This window comes from Ornithorhynchus anatinus, chromosome X1 (genome assembly GCF_004115215.2).
Source record: "Ornithorhynchus anatinus isolate Pmale09 chromosome X1, mOrnAna1.pri.v4, whole genome shotgun sequence".
In the NCBI taxonomy this organism is placed as follows: Eukaryota; Metazoa; Chordata; class Mammalia; order Monotremata; family Ornithorhynchidae; genus Ornithorhynchus; species Ornithorhynchus anatinus.
The window spans coordinates 112,619,659-112,636,551 of NC_041749.1; the positions used below are offsets into that span (position 1 = coordinate 112,619,659).

Sequence of the window (16,893 nt, forward strand, 5' to 3'; positions counted from 1 at the left end):
TGATGAAATTATATATATATCCATTGGGGCTTTGTCTGGTTCATACTGCCCTTCATACCCCCACTGTCTATGAGGCAATCTTAGGATAGGCTATCTAGAAGAAATGAGTCCTGAAGGAGGGAAAGAAAATAGGCTTGTCGGGTGTAAAATGGAACGTCGATTCAGGCATGTGGAGGGTGAGGAAACGTGTATGGGGATGGGAATGGGGGAATAATAATAAGAGTGGTATTTGTTAAGCACTTACTATGTGCCAGGCACTGTTCTAAGCGCTGGGGTAGATATGAGTAATCGGGTTGGACACAGTCCCTGTCCCACATAGGGCTCACAGAGAAGCATGTTTGACATGAGTGAAGGGAGCAAGTGGGGGAGTTGAGGGGAAATGAGAGAGGAAATATTGACAGGGAGACAGAGGAGCACTGTAAGATGAGAACTTTTAAATTTTAAGGTGGAAAACTTTCTAGAGCCAGTTGGAGGTTTCCTTAGGTGGAAGAGTGGGAATTCTGTTTTTACCATGTTTAATACGAGCTGCCTTGTAAAGCATGACCAAAAGGTAAGGGTGAAAGTCTACACTTAGGGTTCTAAGAAGTAAGGTGGGTTATGAATAGAACTAAGACTGGAAGCCAGTGGCTCTTTTGTTTTATCTGCGTCTTCCTGGTGGGAGGTAGTACTTTTTATGTTATTAATAATAATAATAATAATTATGGTATTAAGCGCTTACTATGTGCAGAGCACTGTTCTAAGCGCTGGGGTAGATACAGGGTAATCAGATTGTCCCACGTGGGGCTCACATTTTTTAATCCCCATTTTTACGGATGAGGTAACTGAGGCCCAGTGAAGTGACTTGCCCAAGGTCACACAGCAAACGAATGACAGAGCGGGATTAGAACCCAGGTCCTTCTGACTCCCAAGCCCGGGCTCTATCCACTAGGTGACACTGCTTTCCCTAGTACTTGTAAATGTATATATATAATGGCACTTCGTAAGCGCTTACTAAGTGCCAAGCACTCTTCTAAGCCTTGGGATAGATACAAGTTAATCAGGTTGAACACAGTCCCTGTCCCACATGGGGCTCATAGTCTAAGTAGGAGGGAGTAGGATTTCATCCCCATTTTACAGATGGGGTAACTGAGGCCCAGAGAAGTGCAGTGACTTGCCTAAGGTCACCCAGCAGATGTGTGGCAGAGCCGGGATGAGAACCCAGGTCCTCTGAGTCCCAGGCCCGAGCGCTTTCCACTAGGTCCCGCTGCTTCCCTGTGGAGTCACCAAACAATTGTGGCAGAATGCAATTACCCTGGGCTTGCAAGGGAATCAGGGCTGGCCCAGGGCTGCCACTGCCCTGGGATGATATGGAACATTTCTGGGAAGTGGCCCGACTTGGCATGGCAGGATGGCATTTATGAAGTGCTGACTATGTGCCAAGCACCGTGCTAACCCTGGAGGCACCTGCAGCCTGGAGCAAGGTTCCGGAGGCTGGACCCAGAGTGCTTATAGCAGTGTGCCCCTGGTGAGGGAGGGGCAGGGGGACGATTGCTGCACTTGCAGGAGGACTGTCTCCAAGGGTGGCCTTCGTCCAAGCCATTACACCATCTAAGTGTGTGTCACCTCCCCTGTATGGAGGGAGTCGGGTGTCATCCGGGGCTGGCCTGATTTAGGAACGCTACTTCACGACTCTGCCAGAGCGCACGGAGGACGGGGGAGAGAAATACCCCAGTGTAAACTGACCGACCGAGGCCGGCCTTCGTGCGTTGACCCAGCTCTGTTTTCAGGTTCGTGAAGTGCTATGGGCCCCTTGGAAGAAAGGCACAGTGTGGTATTATTACCACAGAGAAAGGGCACAGGTAAATGGAAGAGAAGACCAAGAAAGAGAAGGGGTGAAAAGAAAGAGAAGGGGAAGGGACCAGTTGCAACTCTGTATTGTCCTTTCTCAGGCGCTTAGTACAGTGCTCTGCACACAGTAAGTGCTCCATAAATATCATTGATGATGATGATTGAAAAGGGAGAATATTATTATGATGATATTTGTTAAGTGCTTAGTCAGCACTGTTCTAAGCGCTGGGGTAGATACAAGTTAATCTGCTGCTTGTCTCGCTGCTCTAGACCATAAGCTTGTTGTGGGCAGGGAACGTATCTATCAACTCTGTTGTATCATACACTTCCAAGTGCTTAGTATGGTGCTCTTCATACAGTAAGCGCTCAATAAAGACCATGGATTGATTGCTTGCTGGCCACCACCAGCCATCTAGCTGTGGCTACAATGTCTAGCGCAGGACAAACCAGCTGAGCCAGGGTCACTGCAGTGGAAGTGGATGGCAGCCCTAACCATTCCAAGGGCTCATCGGTCATTCATACTTCAGGGGCCTGTTCAGGGCAAAAGTATCCTCAACTAGAGTAAAGTGGTGAGTTTATTTGTACCACAGTTTTACCCCCTGGAAGTCACAGAGATGAATGGACAGAGCCTTCAGAAATAGGGATGAATCAAGCTCAGGCATTAATGACAGGAAAAGATGAAATTTTATTATTCATCTTTTGATAGTTTAGGTATCTTATGTCAGGTATATATATGAAAATATCCAGAGTTCTTTAATTGTGGTATTTGTTAAGCGCTTAATGTGTGCCAGGCACCATATTAAGCTCTGGGGTGGATAGAAGCAACTCAGGTTGGACGCAGTCCCTGTCCCACTTGGGGCTCCCAGTCTCAATCTTCATTTTACGGATAAGATAACTGAGGCCCAGAGAAGTGAAGTGACTTGCTCGAGGTCAAACAGCAGACATGTGGCGGAGTCAGCATTAGAACCCATGACCTTCTGACTCCCAGGCCCCTGCTTTACCCACTATGCCATGCTGCTCCTCAATCAGTCATTCAGTTGTATTTATTGAATGCTTAGTGTGTGCAGAGCACTGTTACTAGGCGCTTGGGAGAGGACAGTATAACAGAGTTGGTAGACCTGTTCCCTGCCCACAAGGAGCTCACAGTTTGGTTGGGGGAAGACAATATGAATAAAGGAATTACGGCTCTGTATGTTGTGTTGTGGGGCTGAAGGTGGGGTGAAGAAAGGGAATAAATCCAGTGCAAAGTTGACACTGAAGGGAGTGGGAGAAGACGAAATGAGGGCTTGGTTAGTAAAGTGCTCTGCATACAATAATTTCTCCGTAAATACCACTGATTGCTTAGCAATCCTTCTTTTTAATCCTTTCATCATTTATTGGGAATAGGATTTTGATTAAGTTTTGCAAACACCGTGTAGGACATTTGAAATTTACTAGTTGTTAAAGTCTAAAGAACTGTCCTGAATAATAATGATCTTTTATAATAATAATAATGATATTTGTTAAGCGCTTACTATGTGCCAAGCACTGTTCTAAGCACTGGGGTAGATACAAGGTAATCAGTTTGTCCCACGTGGATCTCACAATCTTAGTCCCCATTTTCCAGATGAGGTAACTGAGGCTCAGAGAAGTTAATAGACTTACCCAAAGTTACACAGCTGATAAGTGGCGGAGCCAGAATTAGAACCCACGACCTATGACTCCCAAGCCTGTGCTCATGCCACTAAGCCACACTGACCTCTTCCTGTTCCTTACTACTAATTACTAATTACTAATATGCAGTGTGCTGAAGTCCATCCAGAGCTCATGTTTTCACTATGCATTTTGGAGAGAATGTGATGGTAGATTTAGAAAATGTTCTGACAAACATGCGTCTGAATACGGTGCCATATGGTGTTGGAAAATAATAATAATTGTGGTATTTAAGTGCTTACCATGTGCCAAGCATATACTTAGTGCTGGGGTAGATACAAGCTCATCAGATCCCACATGAGGCTCACATTCTAAGTAGGAGGAAGCACAGTTATTGAATCCCCATTTTACAGATGAACAATCTGAGGCGCAGAGAAGTGAAGTGACTTGCCCGAGGTCACACAACAGGCAAGTGGCCGGCCCGGGATCAGAACCCAGGTCCTCTGTCTCTCAGGCCCAAGCTCTTTTCATTAGACCACGCTGTTGTGTGCCTCTATGCCACTAGAGTGTGAGTTTTCTGTAATGCAAAGTTCTTCAAGAACACGATCCTTGGGTTATAGGAGAGGCAGGTGCATTGCAGTGATCTAAGCAGAAATTTTGGTGAAATTGCATTGGTGATTGGTTGATTTGGCCTAGCAGTGATACTACTGTTCTAGGGGCCGAGAAGTAGAGTAAATCTTAAGTTCCTAGGACTGTTGGGATTCAAGGCTTAGGCACATAAAAATAATGCTAATAATAATAATAATAATAATAATTGAGGTATTCATTAAGTGCTTACTATGTGCCAAGGGCTGTTTCAAGTGCTTGGATAGATTCCAGTTGAGCATGTTGGACACCACTTGTTCATTCCAAGCGCTTAGTACAGTGCTCTGCACATAGTAAGCGCTCAATAAATACTATTGAATTAATGAATGAACCAAAGAAATGATCAAGTTGGACATGCAGAATAAATATATAAGCATAAAACCTTGTCACATAAATGGGCCCTAATTTTCATTTTTCAACTAAATGGGAACGAATGAGTTCAATTGTAGCAATTAACTTAGATGTTATTCCATTTACATCGAAAGTCTAGGTAATGATAAAATGCCATTGATCTCAATTAGAGACATACTGCAACACGGGCTTGCAGAACTTCACCGAGTGAAATCCAGAAACCTTCCAGGCTGAACATGTTCTAGTCAGTAGAGAGATGAAGCTGGATGTTGGCTAACATTCAATTTAGAATTTCAAAATAGGATGGCGTGGTTATAGAATGACTAACAATTCCAGGTTCAGCATTTCAACGATTGTCTGATCCTTGACAATTTATAACAGACATGTAAAAATACCAATTTGACATACAATGGACATGTATAGAATATACTTCTAAAGCAATTTCACTTTAGGGATGTATTTGCCATTGAAAATTATTTATAATAGAGATTCCGACATTTGGTATTAAGCGGTAGGATGTGAAAAACAGTTTATATGTGAAAGACGTGTTGCTGTTTTGAAGCAAAACAGGCATGTGATGGTTGGCAATAGAGGTGTTGAGCTCTAGGGATTTTGAAGCTGTTGTGTTATGGGCAGGGAACATGTCTGCTAATTCTCTTGTACTCTCCCAAGTGCTTAGTACAGTGCTCTGCACATAGTAAATGCTCAATAAATCTGATTGATGGTTTACCGCATTAAAATAGCAAAGATGTCAGTCATCAGTGATTTCTGTGCATGCTCTGGGAGTTTCTGACCCATCAACATTCTTTCTCTTGCTTCCCAGGGGAGTGGCAGAAGGAAAGAAAAAACTACCTGTTGGGGGCGGGGAGGGGGCCTTGGGGAGGGCTGTCAGGGAGCAAATTGGCTTTAAGGAACCTGGTCTCTCCTTGGTTTCTGCAGGTTTCTCTCAAGCAGTGGAGCCAGAGAGAAGCTCTTAGAGACAGGGCCCCCCCGAGCTGGGTCTCTCACTGGCCTTCTGGGTTGCTCACCGGCAGTGTGGTCCAGTGGATAGAGCACGGGCCTGGGAGTCAGAAGGAGCTGGGTTCTAATTCGGGCTCTGCCATTGTCTGCTGTGTGACCTTGGGCAAGTCTATTAACTCTTCTGTGCCTCAGTTACCTCATCTGGAAAATGGGGATGAAGACTTTGAGCCCCATGTGAGACAGGGAGTTTGTCCAACCTGATTAGCTTGGATCTACCCCAGCGCTTAGAACAGTACTTGACACAATAAATGCTTGACAAATGCCACTATCATTATTATCTTTCCTTTCCTCTCCCAAGATCCTTGGGTCCAACTTCAATAGGCACTTCTCCCACTGTGGCTACCCGCCCGCCCCTCCCCCGCAACTGACACTTTTTTCTGCAGCCCCACCCCCAGCTGGGGACATATGTCAGGGCCCTTAGACTAGCAGTTGGATTTAATGACCTTAATGTGCTGAATGACTAAGCTATTCGTTTATGTGTGAGGGTAAAGGGCGTAGTTAAGCCTGAATCTTCCAATTTTTCCTCTATCATAATTGGAAACCACCTTGAATTGTCTCGTAATTGTGAAAATGGATCTCTGAGCTGACCTAACATTTAAATACATGTATCTTGAGCATGGAAGAGGCAACAAAAATGCTTGCATGGAAGTAATTCATTTACCTAAACAGGCCTTGGCTAGTGAAGTTGAGATCCATAACTCATACTTCAGACTCAAATTACAAACCTGAATTCCTAAGAAATGACTTTTGAGGGAGGATGGGAATACAGGTGGTACTTGTAGTTCAGGATAGAACTCACCAAGGAACATCTCCCAAACACCGGCTAGAAACAGGCATGTCCAACTCATTCCCATGGTGATATATTCAAACACAGCCCACGCTGAGGAAAAAAAAGCTGCAGATTAATAATGCATTAGCCACCTTATGCATTATTATTAAATGGAACAAAAGGAATCGAAATAATAATAATAATTGTCATATCTGTTAAGCACCAAACACTCTACTTAGTGCTGGGGTTGATAAGATGTAAGTAGATAGGACATAGGGAAGGTGATTAGTGAATAGAACTATCTTTATTAATGCTGAATACATGCATAATTGCAGGCGCTGTTTCCATGGAGGCGAGAGATTGGACCAAGATTATGTGGAGTTGGTGGTGGGGGGGGGGGAAATGTGGAGGGGAAATAAGGAAAAGGCAGGAAAAGGAGATGGAGAGAGAGAGAGAGAGAGAGAGAGAGAGAGAGAGAGAGAGAGAGAACAACAGCATCAAACATAGTCCTCTTATACCCATTCTTTCCCCTGCACACCATCAATCCGTCCCCCGCCCCCCCCTCCCCCAAAGCCCAAATCATCTTCCTCTTGGGCAAGTTAGCAGGAGGAGGAGGAGGGAAGGAGAGAGAGAGAGAGGGGGAGAGAATGAGAATATGAAGGAATATTTCTGTTATTTTTCCCTCTGCCCCCTGAAAAAAATAATCCAGCTTTAACACACTGGCTTTAAGCCTCACATATTATACATTTTTGTGTCTTTTATCCAAGATAGATCCCCCCCCAGTTCGCTAGCATTTTCCAACAGCAGTAATCACTGCATGTGGGGTTTACCCAACTGGTTGATTTTGGTGATTTATCTTTTCTGCTTGAGAATTATAATGTTCAGTCAGTTCTTTTCCCTAAACTGTGCCTGGGGAAGCAAGTGGACCCCAAGGCTGAAATAAAAGATCTCTAATGAGTCTCTGGTGATGCTATGATCCTGTGTGGGCTGCATTCTCCCACCCAGAAACAGAGAGTACCTAATGTTCATGAATAGGATTTTGGTATAGCCTTTTGCCAATATTGTAAATTATGATTTAGATTTATTAATACCAGTCTGGATGAATAAACCCTCCATAAAACAGACAAGATGGAAAAAAGGGAGTGGAAAGAAAATGGTGAGTTTAACTCTTCCTTGTCCTCAGCCATGATCCCTTCCCATCTTCCTTCTTCACCCCCAGCCCCTTCCGAAGGAGGAAAAGCAAGCAGCTGTAAGTCACTGCTACCCATGCCCAGACATCAATCAATCAATGGTATTTATTGAGTGCTTACTATGTGCAGAGCATTGTACTAAGCACTTGGGAGAGTACAACAGAATTAGCAGACTCGTTTCGGGCTCACAATGAGTTTACAGCCTTGAGGACATAAGACCTGTGAGATATGGCTGCGAGTCCTTGCTGCCAACTCCCTAAAGAAGCAGCATGGCCTGATGGATAGAGCATGAGCCTGGGAGTCAGAAGGACCTGGGTTCTAATCCCGTTCCCTCCACTTGTCTGCTGTGTGGCCTTGGACAAGTCACTTCACTTCTCTGCCTCAGTTTCCTTATCTGGAAAATGGGAATTAAAACTGTGAGCCCCATGTTGGAAGGGACTGTGTCCAACCTGATTTGCTTGTGTCTACCCCAGTGCTTAGAACAGTGCTTGACACATAGTAAGTGCTTAACAAATGCTATTATTTTTCTTATTCTTATCACAATTGAGTGCGCCCCCCAGTTTCACAGGTGGTGAAGGATATAGGTTCCTATTACTTTTAGTACTCTCTTTTTTGAGCTGTGTAGCTTTTTTATGGTATTTAATAATGATGGTATTTACTAAGCACTTTCTATGTGCCAAGCACTGTTCTAAGCGCTGGGATAGATACAAGGTAGTCAGGTTGTCCTATGTGAGGCTTACAGTCTTAATCCCCATTTTACAGATGAGGTAACTGAGGCACAGAGAAGTTAATTGACTTGCCCAAATTCACACAGCTGACAAGTGGCGGAGCCAGGGACAGAACCCATGACCTCTGATTCCCTAGCCTGTGCTCTTTCCACCAGGCCAAGCTGCTTCTCATTATTGTTATTTTTTAAGTGCTTACTGTGTGTCAAGCACTCTTCTAAGTGTTGGGATAGATAATCAGGTTGGATACAGTCCCCATCCTACATGGGGCTCACAGTCTAAGTCGGAGGGCAGAGGATTTGCACTTGGTTCTGTGACCTTTGGACATTTGATAATCACTCCGCCGCTCCCCCCACCCCACCCCACAACACTTATGTACATATCTTTAAATTACACAATATAAATTATTTATATTAATGTCTCTCTCCCCCTCTAGACTGTAAGTTCATTGTGGGCAGAGAACATGGCCACAAATTCTGTCCTATTGTAGTCTCCCAAGCAAAGCACTTAGTACAGCACTCTGCCCATAGTAAGTGCTCAATAAATATCTTTGATTTAATCCCCATTTTACAGATGAGGTAACTGAGGCAGAGAGAAGTTAAGTGACTTTCCCAAGGTCACACAACAGACAAGTGCTTAGAAGAGAGCTTGGTACATAGTAAGTGCTTAACAAGTGCCATAATTATTAAGTGACAGAGATAGGATTAGAACCCAGGCCCTTTGACTCCCAGGCCTGGACTCTTTCCTCTAGGCCATACTGCTTCTTTAAGCTATATATAGCTGCTTTATAGCTCTAGCTAAAATCAATCATTAGTATATATTAAACATCTACTGTGTGTAGTAAACTGTACTAAGTGCTTGTGAGAGTGCATGATCACCACACACAAGGAGCTTATATTCTAATGGGGGAGACAGACCCATACTGTGTCTTAAAATTGTTTCTGGAAACATGGTAGTGTTTCTTGAGCATGGGCTTGGGAGTCAGAAGATGGGGGTTCTAATCCTAAACAAAAACTCCTCACTCTAGGCTTCAAGGCTCTCCATCACCTTGCCCCTTCCCACCTCTCCTCCCTTCTCTCTTTCTACTGCCCACCCCACATGCTCCGCTCCTCTGCCGCCCACCTCCTCACCGTCCCTCGGTCTCGCCTATCCCGCCGTCGACCCCTGGGCCACGTCCTCCCGCGGTCCTGGAACGCCCTCCCTCCTCACCTCAGACAATCTTATTCTCTTCCCCTCTTCAAATCCCTACTTAAAACTCACCTCCTCCAAGAGGCCTTCCCAGACTGAGCTCCCCCCTTTTTCCCTCTGCTCCCTCTACCCCCCCTTCACCTCTCCGCAGCTAAACCCTCTTCTCCCCCCTTTCCCTCTCCTCCTCCCCCTCTCCCGTCCCACCGCCTCAGCACTGTACTCATCCGCTGGACTGTATATATCTTTTATCACCCTATTTATTTTGTTTGTTTTGTTTGTTTAATCTATTTAGTTGCCATTGTTTTTATGAGATGTTCTTCCCCTTGACTCTGTTTATTGCCATTGTTCTTGTCTGCCTGTCTCCCCGGATTAGACTGTAAGCCCGGCAAAGGGCAGGGACTGTCTCTATCTGTTGCCAACTTGTACGTTCCAAGCACTTAGTACAGTGCTCTGCACATAGTAAGCGCTCAATAAATACTATTGAATGAATGAATGAATAATCCTGGCTCTGCCACTTGTCTGCTCTGTGACCTTGGGCAAGCCACTTAACTTCTCTGTGCCTCAGTAACCTCATCTGTAAAATGGGGATTAATACTGTGACCCCCACGTGGGACAACCTGAGACAACTTGTGTCCACCCCAGCACTTAGAACAGTGCTTGGCACATAATAGGTGCTTAAATACTACAGTTGTTATTATTATTAGGAATATCCCAAGTTCTCCTGGCATGACTTTGTCCAACCCGTTTTGCTTGTATCCACCCCAGTGCTTAGTACAGTGCTTGACACATAGTAAACGCTTAACAAATACCATCGTCATCATTATTATTATGCAAGAGTTGCATTTTTGCAAAACCTCACGTTAAGTTAAACTAATTCCAGCGTTGTGCACATGCTTGCAAGTGCTTAAGCAGTTTCTTTCTATAAAGTGGCAAATGGAGCCAACAGGTTTGCATTGTCAGAAGAATGTTGCCTGATTTCCTAACAATGCTCTGGCAAAACGATGTATTAAAAACACTTGTAATGGCAGTAATGAATGTACTTATTTAGAAATGTTCTGGTTTGAATGTTCTTCCACTCTAATCATTTTCCCCTCACCTTCCTTCTGCCTTTGCATTTTTCTGTGCTTATTCTCTCTCTCTGTCTCTCTCTCCTGTGAGCTCATTGTGGGCAGGGAAAGTGTCTGTTTATTGTTGTATTGTGCTCTCCCAACTGCTCAGTACAGTACTCTGCACATAGTAAGCCCTCAATAAATGATTGAATGAATCTCTTTCTACTTATGATCAGGCAGCTGGGCTCAAAGCTCAGTGTGGGCAGGGATTGTGTCTGTCAACTCGTATTGTATTTAGCAATAGCACTTAGTACAGTGCTCTGCGCCTAGTACATGCTTAATAAATACCACTGTTGGATTTTTACTCTGGTACCAGTCACAGTTTAAACCAGTCGTTGCTGGCCTATCCCCACTGGAGAAACATATTCAATGTGTAACTTCAAGGATGATTTAATTTTGGGTTTTGCTGGTTATTAAATTTAGAATTTTATTTTTTTTTTAGTGGATTTACTTTTATTTGCTCTGGTGGTTCACAGTTTCTTTTGTCAAGTAGATTTGTTCGCTTGTGATTTTCACTATTTTGCTAAAACCTGTGCCAGCAAGGTGCAATTGATCTCGTTGCTGAATCGCTACCATTGTTCAGTGGTGTGTGTTCATCCCAGTACCATTTCTGGCTTCCTGTTTTTTTTTTCTCTCTGATGACTCGGTTTAATGTGTTCTGTACAGAAAGTGATATGAGCCCATTTTAAAAATGTGTTTTTGTTTACTGTGTGCAACTGGTTTTTTTCCGTCCAATTTATTGCCTCTTTTGTTCAGCAAGCTATTCATGGTAGGAGATTTCTCTGAGGATTAACCTTTTGGCTGATTACATTTTTTTTAGCTCAAAGTTATTGGAAAAACTCTGCCATCGCCGAATGAGTTAGCGATTAAATGAACAAGAAGGGTGTGTGAGTGCCACATAATTTATTATGGGGGGCAATCTTTTATCCCTCTACTAACGGCCAAATCAAAACCGGATATGTCCTTTAATTACTTAGTAAAACTTTCTCCTAACATCAGCGTTCACACACCATATTGCCCAATAATTCCTTGTAATCCAATTGTATTAACTGCATAATCTGATCTGATTTTTTTTTTAAATTGCCCATAGGCTCTGGCTATTATGTGTGGGTTTTTTTTCTCTTCTAAATGCCGGGTTGTCAACAACTATCCAGATTGTGACTGGATTCAGAAATGTTAATAAAAGGCAATTCATTTGTAGAATCGAGAGATTTGTGTTTGAAATGAATTTCTGTTAATAAAATCAGGGAAGCAGTGTGGCCTGGTGGAAGAAGCACAGGCCTAAGAGTCTGATCCTGGATCCGCCACTTGCCTTTCCTGTGACTTTGGGCAAGGCACTTAACTTCTCTGTACCTCAGTTTCCTCATCTTTAAAATGGAGATTCAGTACCCTCCCCCTTAGATTGTGAGCCCTATGTGGGACAGGGAGTGTGTCTGACCTGATTAGCTTGTACTCTGCTTGACACAGAGTAGATGTTTAACAAATGCAAGCAACTGATGGATAGATCAAAAAATACCATGATTTAATGAACTTGTTTTTTTCTTTTCTCTTCTAGTTTGCCCGAACATGGACATTCGAAATAACTTGACACAGCTGTATGCTCTAGAAAACTGCTCTGTGATCGAGGGCCACTTGCAAATACTGCTCATGTTTAAAACCAAGCCTGAAGATTTCCGAGGACTTAGTTTTCCCAAACTTACTATGATTACAGACTATTTATTACTTTTCCGGGTGTACGGCCTAGAGAGTTTAAAGGACCTCTTCCCCAATCTCACTGTTATCCGTGGAACCCGTCTCTTTTTTAACTATGCCCTGGTCATCTTTGAGATGGTTCACTTGAAAGAAATTGGCCTTTATAATCTAATGAATATCACCCGAGGAGCAGTTCGGATTGAGAAGAATAACGAGCTGTGCTACTTGTCCACTATTGACTGGTCTCGAATTTTAGATTCCGTTGAAGATAACTACATCGTTGAAAACAAAGATGATAAAGAAGAATGCGGAGATGTTTGTCCTGGAACTGTGAAAGGAAAAAGCAACTGCCCAGCTACTGTAATAAATGGTCTTTTCATCGAAAGGTGTTGGACCCATGACCACTGTCAGAAAGGTAGGACTTTTTTTTTTCTCTCGGGGGCTTTCCCGTTATAGTTACAGTTCTTCAGGAATGTACAAAAAAAAAAAGGCGCTGCCGACAGTTTGAAATCAAACTCTGCACCCTTTTGGCAATTCCTCATTTTCCTTAAAAGGATTTTAATTTTTTTACACTTTATTTTTTATCACAGTTAGAGAATGGGCCTTCTAGTCTACAGTAACAGCATGGTGTCCTTAGAGCTGCACCAACAGAGCCTGGGAGTTTTAGCATCCTTCACCTTAAGCTGTTTGTATTTTATCCTGAGAATGTAGCAGGGTTTATTACTACAAGAAAAACTGGCAGAAAACAGCAGGGGAAGAGTGTGATGCCATAAGGCGAACATCAGTATTTATTTTGATGTATGGGAGAACTATTCTGCCTGTCCCTACTTAGAAAGGGGAAACTGCTGGCTGGAGAAGGGACTGAGGAGGAGGAGAAGGAGTAATAATATTTATTGAGTGCCCTATTTTGTTTTTTTAATGGTATTTAAGCACTTACTAAGGTGTCAAGCACTGTTCTAAGTGCTGGGGTAGATACAAGTTAATCAGGTTGGACACAGTCCCTGTCCCACATGGGGCTCAAAGTCTTAATCCCCATTTTGCAGATGAGGGAACCAAAGCCCAGAGAAGTGAAGTGACTTGCTTAAGGTCACATAGCAGGCTAGTGGTGGAGCCTGGATTAGAACCCAGGTCCTCTGACTTACTTCCAGGCCCCGGCTCTATCCACTAAGCCACGCCGCTCTCGCACCCTTTGGGTACAGTGCATGGTAGTAAGTGCTTGGGAAAGTACCTCGCCCACAGGGAGTCTACCCTCTAACTGAGGAAACAATCTGGACAGGATTTACAAATAGAATAATCAAAGTAAATAATTGACCACAACATTGAATATGTTTGTATACTAAAATGGGTCCCCTTTCTAATCCTGAGAACCTCCTCGAACCCCCAGATCCTGGTTGGAAATAGCACTCTGCTCTCCCTAGCTCTCCTGTTAGTTATCTGAAATGGATTCTGCCTCTGAACATTTCAGATGCTGGAATTTACCTGTTGTGTTGAATTTTCATAATAAAATACATTGGGAAATATTTTTGGAAAAGACTCGATTCAATCAAACTTTGGGGAAAGATTGGCTACATCTAAATGATACTTTTGATAAAGTCTGGGAATTTTTGTCAAAATCCATTTAAACCAAGAATGATGGGCCTTAGGGATTTTGCATTTTGAAATGTACTGCATGTTTCAACATGAAGTAGCTTTTGTATCAGGATTGTGGCCCCCGTTTTGGTTGGCTATGGAGTTTCCATACAACTTTGACTCTTACATCAAAATTTTAATCTCTAAACTTCACCAACCCACCTAACAGTGGTGGGTCCCCTTTCTAGAAGGGGAAGAATGGAGCATCTCAATAAACCTGATTCTGTCCTCTGTTGTATAAGACGGAGACTGTGTCCGATATCCTTATAATCATACCTACCCCAGCCCTTAGTACAGAGAAGCAGCGTGGCTCAGTGGAAAAAGTCCGGGCTTGGGCGTCAGAGGTTGTGGGTTCTAATCCCGGCTCTGCCACTTGCCAGCTGTGTGACTTTGGGCAAGTCACTTAACTTCTCTGTGCCTCAGTTACCTCATCTGTAAAATGGGGGTTAAAGCTGTGAGCCCCATGTAGGACAACCTGATCAACTTGTATCCCCTCAGCACTTAGAAGAGTGCTTTGCACATAGTAAGCGCTTAACAAATACCACCATTATTATTATTATTACAATGCTTGGCATGTAGTAAGCGCTTAACAAATACCTCAATCATTATTATTGTTGTTGGGTAGAGATTGGTCTTTTGTAAATCTCATCATCATCATCCCAGTGTTTTCTGAGCTCCTGCAGCTTGGCTTTGTAGATAGAGCCTGGGCCTGGGAGTCAGAGGAACTTGGGTTCTAATTTCGGCTCAGCCACATGTCTGTTGTGTGATTTTGGGCAAGTCACTTCACTTCTCTGGGCTCTGGTTCCCTCATCTGTAAAATGGGGATTAAGAGTGTGAGACCCAAGTGGGACAGGGACTATGTCCAACCTGATTAACTTGTATCTACCCGAGCTCTTAGAACAGTGCTTGGCACACGGTAAGTGCTTTACAAGTGCCATCATTATTATTATTATTGCAGAGCACTACACTAGAGGCTATAGGGGAATTAAAAACAAATAAGACATTGCCCCTACCTTTGAGGAATGTGCTACTAATAGGGAATCAAGACAGAACACAAAAAACACCAGCATGCAATAGATAAAAAGTGCAAGTGCCAGAGGCAAAGAACTTGAGTGCAAATAAGAGAAATCTATATGCGAGATTTGCGGAGCTATTCATACCATAATTCGCAGGGTTGATCTGGGAAAGTTTCACGCAATAGAGCCCTGAAGGCTGGGGTGTGGTTTGGGTACGGGGTGTGGATTGGCATGGGGGAGGGTGTTCCAAGTGTGGGAAATCGCATGTATAATGGCTTGAGGGGCAAAAGAGTTGGGTTTTTCTCATTCTGAAAAGTCCTATTCACTTATGTACCTCCACCCTAAGACCAGAGAGCTTGGACTGGGGTGTTTTAGATGAAGAGGGCAATGGTGAGTCGAAGGAAGGGTAGTTGGTGGAGAGCTTTGAAATATGGAGTCAAGCAGTTTAATAATAACAAAAATCATGATTTTTATTAGTTTGGTATTTCAGGGTGTACTATGTGCCAGGCACTGTGCTAAGAGCTGGGGTAATAATAATAATAATTATGGTATTTGTTAAGTGCTTACTATGTGCCAAGCACTGTTCTAAGTGCTGGGGTAAATAGATACAAGGTTATCAGGTTGTCCCACGTGGGGCTCACAGTCTTAATCCCCATTTTACAGATGAAGTAACTGAGTCACAGAGAAGTGAAGTGACTTGCCCAAGGTCACACAGCAGACAAGTGGCAGAGGCGGTGGGATTAGAACCCACGTCCTCTGACTCCCAAGCCCGTGCTCTCTCTGCTAAGCACACTGCTTCCCAGCAGACTAGGACACAGCCCCTGCTTCATGTGAAGCTTATAGACAAAAGGGGAGGCAGAATAGGTATTTAATACCCAGAAAATACTCATTTTCCAGATGAGCAGGTTATGACATAGAGAAGTGAAGGGGTTTGCATGAGGTTGCATGGCAGGGCAAACCGATGGGAGCCGGGATTAGAACCCAGGTCTCCTGACTCCCGGTCCTGTGCTATTTCCACTAGGCAATTGTAATTTAATATGTGTGGCAGCAGAGAGCCACTATAGACTCTTGAGTCATTCAATCACTTGTACTGACAGGACCAGTGTAGATTTACTGGGGGGATGGGAGGGAAGAGAAGAGAATAATTCCCATCCCCTAAATTGGTGAAGAAAGTGGCCCTAGTCAATCACTCAGGAGTATTTCATGAGCTTCTATTGGGTGCAGAGCACTGAACTAAATGCTTGAGAGAGTTCACTTGGGAGTAAATGAACATGGTCCCTGCCCTCAAGGTATTTAGAGTTGAGCAGGGGAGATGGATACTGAAAGACTTTTAGGGACTCAAGGAAGAAGGGAAAGGAGAAGAAGCATGGCCTCGTGAAAAGAGCATGGACCTGGAAGTCAGAGGAAGCGGGTTCTAATCCCGGCTCTGCCAATTGCTTGCTGGGTGACCTTGAGCAAGTCACTTCATTTCTCTGGGCCTCGGTTCTCCCTCCTACTTAGTCTGTGAGCCCCATGCGAAACATGGACTGTGTCCATCCAACCTAATTCACTTACAACAGTGTTTGACACATAGTAAACGCTTTAACAAATACCATAAAAAGGGTGGGGTGGGGGTGGGGGGCAGATATGAATCTGAGTACATGGAATGGCTCTCTTATATGGATGGAGGCATCCCAGCTGGGAATAGCTCACCTCAGAAAGGGATGTGACCTCGGGCCATCGAGATAGGATTGTTTACCACCTTCAGGCACCTCAAGTGAGTTTTTCCACAGCCCATTTCTCGCCATGAAGGCAAACGGCATTGCTGTGGCCAGGGAGGACCTTGGCTCAAGGAGAAGAATCTCGGAGTGGTTCTGAGGGAAATGGTTTGTTTTTTCGTTCATTCATTCGTATTTACTGAGTGCTTACTGTGTGCCAAGCACTGTACTAAATGCTGGGGACAGTACAGTATAACAGTAAACAAGCATTTTCTGCCCACAATAAGCTTTCAGTATAGACTTCACACTCCCCTTAACACACAAGCTCCCAGCACTGGGAGCCACAGTGGTTTTTCTCCCGATTGTATCTGGGGTGATGTCTTGCCCGCATCCTCTTGGACAG

General features: G+C 43.9%; 1 protein-coding gene across 6 annotated transcripts in view; it reads left to right on the forward strand.

Moving 5' to 3' along the window:
- INSR (insulin receptor) overlaps positions 1 to 16,893 on the forward strand; it is a 176,961-nt gene that overhangs the window by 13,793 nt on the left and 146,275 nt on the right. For all 6 annotated transcript variants that reach the window (XM_029050237.2, XM_029050238.2, XM_029050239.2 and 3 more), the window contains exon 2: positions 12,012 to 12,563. In XM_029050237.2, the coding sequence (XP_028906070.1) occupies positions 12,012 to 12,563 (552 nt within the window). The remainder of the gene's footprint in view (positions 1 to 12,011; positions 12,564 to 16,893) is intronic.